At 37.6% G+C, this 8532-nt stretch overlaps 1 protein-coding gene across 1 annotated transcript; it reads right to left on the reverse strand.

Annotated features, from left to right (window-relative positions):
• Positions 1-1251: 1251 nt before the first annotated feature.
• Positions 1252-7042, reverse strand: LOC107724321 (syncoilin-like). Its single transcript, XM_016533195.1, has 5 exons — positions 6859-7042; positions 5134-5896; positions 3808-4227; positions 3614-3738; positions 1252-1968 (listed from the first exon to the last, which is right to left on the reverse strand). The coding sequence occupies exons 2-5, from the start codon at positions 5881-5883 to the stop codon at positions 1911-1913; spliced, it is 1353 nt and encodes a 450-aa protein (XP_016388681.1). The 5' UTR covers positions 5884-5896; positions 6859-7042; the 3' UTR covers positions 1252-1910.
• Between the last annotated feature and the right edge of the window lie 1490 nt (positions 7043-8532).

Genomic DNA, 8532 nt, shown 5'->3' on the forward strand with positions numbered 1-8532 from the left:
ATTAATTAAAATTTATTTATTTATTTAATTTGGAGTGTAGAGAAAAGCCTTACAAACCGTATCCATTATATAAAATTGCAATGTTAAAGTTAAATAACAATGTTCCCTTTACTAGAGACAACAAAAATCCCATATATATATACTAGGCTATTTAATAATAGTTCAAATTTAAAATGGGCAATATTGTGCTGAATGTAGAACTTGACGACAACAACAATAATAACTAAGTACAAAATAAAAAATATATATATACTAGAAGCTGGGTGTGCTCCTCAAGAGGACTATGGTATTGTAAATTTATTAAAGTCTTATATATTTTATATTTGCAGTTTTTCAAAGTACAACTGTTTACATGTAGTAGAAAGGTAAGCAAAAGAAACGTAATAACTTAATACTGATCTTCATTATGTTATGTGCAGGAAAAAAACACGAACTTCTGCAGAGAGAGTAATGTTCGCATAGTAGGTGGCGGTAATGCACCTTAACGTTGGATGCCACCCTCCATAAAACATGAAGAAGAAGAAGAAGAGTAATGTTCGCGCCGCGCTGTCAGTTCGGTGGCGCTAGTAAACACGTCCTCTCTGCGCTGTCGAGTCGGTCGCGCAGCTCGGTCCATTGAGCCGCGCCTATGACAGGTCAGCGCGGCGCGAACACTTTAATACCGCGCTGTTTCGTCCCACATTTGAGTTGTTAGGCTTCCCATACTCGGGGGCTGCGCTGAGACCGAAAGCAATGGCGATTTTTGTGGTAAGACTTTTTTATTTTTATTTGTTTTAGCTTGTGGTCAATTTATGGGATTTTTTATGTAGGGTTTTAAATCAGTACTGCAGTATTATAGTAAACGGCAAGTTGCCTTAAGATAAAAAGCAGGTAGTGTTTCGTACTGTTTCTTTATTTAGTTCTTTGGTACAGGTATGTAATTAGTATTGTACTTGTAAGAGTACTTTGTCATTTTTTTTTTTTTTACGTGGGAGTCAATATACTTGAAAACAGCAGAGATCACAGGATAAAAGATAGCTGGCACTTACCCTTCCTCCCTCATGCTCATGTCCAGAATTTGCCGCAGTTCCCTCTCTCTCATAAGTGACCACAAAATATTTATTTGAGATGGATATTACAACCAGATGTAAACGACGATCTGTCTTGCCTGCCTGACCACTTGTAATTGTTTAACAAATGAAAGGCAAAAAAGAGACTGAACAAAACCCAGTGTTCCTCAACAAATGCCTTTTATTTTTGTAATTACCCAGATTCAAATTGTCTACGTTTTAGTCATCAAAATGTTTTGAAATAGCAACTTATTCAGTTTAAAAAAATGCTCCCTGTCGCTCTGACAGAGTTCATATCCTTGTACTGTACTCTATTCACAACTAGGTACAAGTCATATAAACAATATTTCTAATTCTTGTTTAGTTCATCTTATTAACAAGACATCAAATCAACCAATCACTTAGTTCATCTTCTCTTAGTCCTTCATCTAAACGTTCTCACCATCATGCTGTCGGCATGTTTGCAGAGCTCTCCTACAGTGCCCAAATAAGTTTTGCCCACTTAACTTACAAGAGAAAGCACGTTCACAGGCACCACTTGATATATGAGCTTTATTCCCTCTTATACACACAACAAAACAGTGTTTTAAGAACATTCTAAACTGTGTAACTTGTCAGATAAAGATCTGGATATCTGACACAATTGGTACTTGCTGTTCAGTCTGCTTTTTTGTTGTTGTTGTCTGATTTGACCTTTGCAGAAAACACTTGTGCGTCTTCAGTAAACTGGGGTTACTGATTTGGTGATTAACTATTAATGATACTATTAATAAGCGAAGAGAGGCAGTTTCGATTAAACTATGAAAACAATATATCAAACACATTTTACATAAGATAATCAATAACACAAACTTTAGTTCATTAGGTTTTTTCCACCACCACACTGTTCTCTTGCTTGCAGGTGCCCTCTACATGCTCTCTGTAAAACATTAAAGGCGTAAAATATAGATGTGCCATCTGTCCTAACCAGATGCAGTGCAGTAAGTTTTCAGCAATTAGTAAAAGTAAATTATCTGTCCACACTGAAAGTGGAAATCCAGTACAATCACAGCCAATCAGAACGTAGGGTAAGATGGAGGAAGATGTTCCTCTTGAGAACAGTGTGCTTTTATAGGGTACATTTACACGACAACGAGGTACTAAAAACTGAAAATGCTATTGTTTTGCATTTTTAAAAAGCTTTGTATACAGACAACAATGTTGTCAAAAGTACCCCCATTCACATGGACCTGCGAAAATGTCTGAAAATGCTGTATTATACATGCCAGGCCAGTAGTGGGCGATGTCACTTTGTAAAAAAAAAAAACTACGTACTTGTGCACATATGCATTGTTCTACAGAGCCGTGAATATCACCATTGTTGGTTTTGGTTGCCAAGTACTCAAGCATGCCTATAGACTGAACACATTATACATATGCACATGATGTCACTTTTTTCACAAATTTGTGGTTTTGTAATTTACACACATAATAACGGTAGCGTTTTCAAAAACGTACACTTTCAAACCCTTTTTCAAAAGTTTGCGTTTTCTGGCCCGCAAAACACTGTTGTCGTGTAAATGATCAGCCGAAACCAATAAAAAGTTTTCAGCTTTTAGCTGAAAACAGTGACATGTAAACACCCCTTAAATTGTAATATAAGTGTAGCGTGTACAGAATGATGATGCATCAGCCAATGTGTTATTAAGGGAAATAAACTGAAACATTTGCAAATTAGTTGTCAAAATGTATTAATGACGTTTGATATCATTCTTATTAATATTTATATATTTGTGTATATTTACATCAGTAAGTGGCATTGATGTAAAATACTAAATCAGCTATTCTATTTAAAATTATGTTTTGGCACTTTAGTAAATAATTGAACAACTGATGACAGGCAAAGCAGCATCAGTCTAAAAGAGATTCATCTGAAAGTTACATTTATTTTATGACTTATACAGGCATATGGGGTAACACTTTATTTTAAGGTGTCCTTGTTACACGTTACATGTACTTACTGTTATAATAACAATAAATTATGCATAATTACATGCAAGTAACCCTTAAACCAAACCTTAATCCTAACCCTAACCATATAGTAAGTACATGTAGTTAATTATTATTACTCAGTACTTAAATGTATAATTACACTGTAGCAAGGACACCTTAAAATTAAGTGTAACCTATGGATATTTCCATATTTAATTGCGTATATTTTAATTAAAGATATGTCATAACTTGATTTGACTGAATTAGCTTATAGGTTTTAATGAAAAGTGAAGATACATGTCTAATTCATGGAATTACTGAATTATAACATTATGAGTTACACTAAATAATAAATAAAAAATTGGGGTCATCATGCCCCGGGGGAATCTTACCCCCTTTTAATATTTAATAGAATAAACTTTTGGACCAATGACATATCACTGTGGGCGGTGCTATCTAGTTTAGTGTGATAGAACTAGAGATATTGCAACTGTCTTTTTATCACTTGGTACATGCATGGTGTAATAGTATTTTCCCCTTAAATTACTTTGCCGTTTAAAAAAAAAATTATTTGAAAAAGTGTCTGCACTTGCCTGTAGAAGAACAGCTCTTTGGCCATGTTGTTCTTCAGCATATCCAATTCTTCTGTCGTCTTTATCTGGATCTTGAGCTCAGTTTTCAGTTCTCTGATATTCTCCTCTAAGGCATCAACTGTGTCCTGAATGAAGAACATTAAACATTCAATAACTAAAATGACAATTATCTGAAATCTGTGAAAATTACTGACCCGATATTGTTCCACATTTTCCCTCCTCTGTCTCTCCATTAGTTGGATCCTCTCCTCCAGACAAGTCCTCTGGAGTCTCAGCATCTGCTCCTCTTCTCTCAATGGTCCTAACTGGGCCCTCAGCTCCTGGCACTGCTCTTTAGCCTTACTGAGGGCATCCGTGGTGGCCTCACGTCTCTTCAGCAGGGACACTAACCGGGGCTCGTAGAACTCTTCCAGAGCTTTAATCCCACCATGCAGGTACTGCTGGAGGTCACAAGAGGCCCGTCGTCCTTGAGTTACATAAGAGCGATTTTTCTTCTTGCTGGATTCCTGAGTGGTGTTCAGTTGCTTTTGTAGTTCCTGCAGGTGGCTTTGGTGATCTGAATGGATCTTGGCGATCTCCTCAGTCAGCTTAACAGCAAGGGCCTTCAGCTCCTCCTGAGCCAGAGGGTTTTGAATACAGTTAGAGTGAATTTAACGCCCATTTATCACAACAACAGGGACTGAGTAACTTAAACCAGGGGTCTCCAACCTTTTTTATACAATGGACCATTTTTTTTTGTTTTGACAATATTCTCGCAGACAGGAAATCATCAAATTACGTCTCTATATCAACTGCATGCAACAACAAACTAAAACAAAACATTACAACTCACCATAATAATCAGTGGGAGCACTGAGCTTGTTTCCCTGCAATAATAAGATCTCAGAAAGGAGGGATGGGTGACAGTGAGTGTCTAAAACTAAACTAAACTAAAACTTTTGAGAGATGTTTGTTTCCCATTGATGTTAATATTAGCTGAATCTTAAAGGATTTTCTGAAATTGCGCTCTATGTAAATTTGGATATTAGCTATCAAAGGGGAAACACACAATAAATAATACAGTGGTATAGCATATAGCCTAGACGAATTTTGCGTACTTGTGGCCCAACAGCAGCTGTTTCACGGCCCGGTACTGGGTCGCGACCCCGGGGTTGGGGACCTCTGACTTGAACCATATGATTTTCTATGACATTTGTTTTACAAAGTTTATTGGTTGGAACTTGTCAGGTATTTAAAATAATCTGGTTAACACATTTTGCAAGAAAGAAATTCACTTAATTAAAAATAACCTAATTTTAGTTTTGGGGCCACTGAGAATGCTAACAGAGCAAATCTGTTAACAGGCCTGACCAGGAAAGCAGAAAAATATACCTCATACAGTTCCTGGTGTCCTTATGCTATACAGTTCTAAACAACATTTGTAAATCCTCCTAATCAATATAAAAATCTTGCTTAAGTTTAATATAAAAAAAACTGAAATCTTTTGTGTTTCAATGTACTTGTAGTTCACTTAACACTACCTGAGCTTGGTTGAGCTGCTCCACCTCTTTCTGTTGTAATTCAAGCTGCACTTGTCTCTGTGCACAGTCTCGGGCCGCTATGAAGAGGCGTCTCTTGGTCTTTTGAGTTTCCTCCTGCAGGCTTTGTCTTTCCAGTCCGACTTTGGACAGGAGGCCTTGTTCTTCCCCCAGAGCCTCCCTCACAGTCTGCAGCTCTTGGGCCATTGGCTCCTCCAGCTCCAGAAGCTCCTGAACCAACTCATCCCTTCTGCGCTCCAACTGGCCCACCTCCTCAATACAGCTCTCAAATGCTTCTCTGAGCTTTTGTATTTCCATGGTGGCAGACAACTCAGGCCTTGCCTCGACAGGGATGCCAACAGCATTATCTTCGACCTCCAACACAGTTTGCTTTTTCTCAGGAATGCACGTCTCTCCGAACTTGATTGTTTTTGTGAATCCATTCTTGTCCGTTTTGTTCACCGTTTCTGAAAATAACTCCAGTGGTGCAGTAGTTGGATGGGCTGCATCAAAAGCATCTAACTGTGCCAACATCTGTTGCATAAGTCCATTAAAATCAGCTTGCAAAGATTCTCTGCATTTTACTGAATAAGGCATGGACTCTCCAGGAAGAGTTAGAGCAGCCTCAATCTCTTCCAAGCAGTCTTCAAAATAGTCTTCATTTTCCTCCTCAATGAATAAGGGTTCAAACGTTTTGTCTGTCTCCGATAGAGACCCATAAGCTTGCTCAAAGTTCATTTCTTGATCGTCCATTTTATATGTTGACCTATGAGGTGAATATTATGGGAATGCCAGTTAAGTCCGAATTAACTACGGCATGTAGTTTGTATTACTTTCACAGACACCAAATGCATTGATCACTATATTAACACATCTTGTGGTTAGCCATCAAGTTCATTTTATAGTTTAAGTATGTACAATGTGCTGTGTGAACTGTGATTCTTGAGTGATCAAAGGATGGTGAGAAGAAATCTGAAGCGAATGCGTCATTGAAGGACAGCTGCATAAACTTGTCGAACAGCTGACTGATCATGAACCCATAGATTAACATCTGCGAGTGGACCTTTGGTCAGTTGTATATGTACACATTGGTACAGTACATACATGCTTTTGGATGTGGCAAACATGAAGTGAATATAACGGTAACGTTTATACAGATTTCTACAGATGCATATTCTGGATCTTTATCAAAATGCTGTCAATCACCAAAAAGAGGAAACAATACATTTTTTGTACATAAACCTTGCCCAAATTGTATGATTTAAGTATCTAGAAATACCTGTCCACTATTTCTTATGCCAGTCTCGATGGGACACAGAGCAGCTGCTGAAACTGGCAGCAAGAACAGACAAGAGAACATTCCACCAGTGCCAATTATCCCAAAATCCCCATCATGAACAACTGCTCATTCCTTCGACATGTTTACTCAAGCATACTATATGACATATCAGCAGGTTTACATGTTGTTTTGAAGTAACTAATAACTCTAATCAAGTGAAAATAGATGTACATTTGTCTTCAATTAATTAATTTCCTCCAACTTTCCAGACTTGTGAAACCATCGCCAAGAATAGAAACAAAGTGTGAAAGAAAAACCACGAAAACACTGTGCAGTGACTGAGTAGGTAGTGATATGACAAGTCTAAAGATGTAGCTATAGAGCTATAGGATACTGTGCCAATGTAAATATTCTAAAATCAAAAGCCTTTTAAGGAAAAAAAAACTTACGAGTTTCCAGGACAATAACCATGAAGTGAACCCAAAGTGAAGAGCTGGTAGCCAACTGAACAGGAAAATAGGACAGCAGTAGTCTAGCCTCTCTCTGACCGAGTTTAAACATGTGCCGCTGGTCTCTCAGGCAACATTTTATCTGTTTACATTTATTAATAAACAGAAGGGGGAAGAAATATGAGCTTGTACAGCATAGGCACCAACTCGAGCTAATCAGAAATCATGAGGTCCTCTGGGAGGCGACCTCCTCACTGGAACCAATAGGATAGCAAAGAGCAAATGTTATGCAAATAACTATAATCAGTATCCAATGGGTGGGAAGTGTAGGGTCCGCACATGGACATCATAGCTAAAGAATCCAAGAGGGGTGGCCGCACAAAAGTGACATGCTGCAGTCACCAATAGGGGCCACAGGGAGATGCTCGTGAAAAGTTGTCATCACTTTTGTGGTTTCATAAACGGCACTGACCTACATTCAGGAATGACCTGAAAGCCGGGCTCTCATAAAGCATGGACAGGATTGAAATCAAGTGGAAACTGAAAGCTCCAAGAGAGTGATTATAGATAGTGAGATATGAGGAGTGAGCGTTTGTTTAGAAGAGCCAACAGCGCCAAATTCCCACCATGCCTGCTCATTTTCTCAGCTGCTTATAATAGACATCACAGATCTAAATAGATGTTTCACAGATCAGTAAAGTTGGTACAAGATAGATATTTTGAGGCAGCTAGTTTCAACAAATTAATAATTTGGTGCTGCGATAAAGGCTTAACAAAATATTTCAACCAAGATAAGATGCCAAAATACAATTTGTAATAAAAATAATAACGACATGGTGAAAGTAGGCTATTTCTAAATACGTGAGAAATCAGTGTGCTATTTCTAAATCCTTCTTTAGCAAGAATTGTCATGTTTGTTCCAAATGAATGGAACAAGGAACAAATGGCTAATGCTCTGTTAAACTTCTAGTAACTACTATTAACTAACAAGAAACTCTGATTAATGAGTTAGTAAGTAAGTGCTCAGTTGAAAGTAGTAGTTCACTATTAGCTAATAAGTAACTACTGTTTTTTCATATCTCCCAGAGAACTTTAAGGAACTACTGAATTCAGGTTCTTAATTAATGTGAATAATGCAAAAAGGATAATTACTTCAAAAGTAATGGTCATGGTAACCCACTAGTAATGACTCAAGTGTTACCAAATCCTTCAGAAGGGATTACTAATTATTTGGATCAGTATTGGAATTAAAAACTCAGAGTTAGGAATATTGTGAAAGCCCCCAAGACATAAAAAGGAAAAATCTTGGAGCGGTGAAAAAGATTTCTGTAGTGACTGGTCCACTTTAGTTAAACGGGATGCAGCCATTGCAGGGTCGACATGTCTAGGGGCTTTCCTGTAATTTAACTCCTACATTTTCACAGCTGTGTTCCACTTAGAACCACATGGAGGCGCTATACAACCTCTTTTACTAAGGTGACAGATACATAGGTGCATTTGCAGTTTCTTTATGAATGTTGTCTTGACGGAATTACTCATCTGATTGGAACCTAAAAATTTAGGTTTTTAAACATTAAAAACATTTCTAAACATTACATCTAGAAGCTTTTTACTACAAGCTTTTTCTAACTATTTTGATGCCCAACAGTTCAAGGCTCTCTCTCTTACAGAAAA

Source organism: Sinocyclocheilus rhinocerous, unplaced genomic scaffold (genome assembly GCF_001515625.1).
Source record: "Sinocyclocheilus rhinocerous isolate Xijiao unplaced genomic scaffold, SAMN03320098_v1.1 scaffold574, whole genome shotgun sequence".
Lineage (NCBI taxonomy): Eukaryota > Metazoa > Chordata > Actinopteri > Cypriniformes > Cyprinidae > Sinocyclocheilus > Sinocyclocheilus rhinocerous.

Bases quoted from the DNA above. Each gene is read 5' to 3' on its own strand.
- LOC107724321 (XM_016533195.1), bottom strand. From the start codon at position 5,883: ATGGACGATCAAGAAATGAACTTTGAGCAAGCTTATGGGTCTCTATCG. The intron at 3,739-3,807 runs GTCAGTAATTTT...TTCTTCATTCAG, and splicing joins AAAATGTGGAACAATATCGG to GACACAGTTGATGCCTTAGA. The intron at 1,969-3,613 runs GCAAGTGCAGAC...AATGTTTTACAG, and splicing joins AAAGAGCTGTTCTTCTACAG to AGAGCATGTAGAGGGCACCT.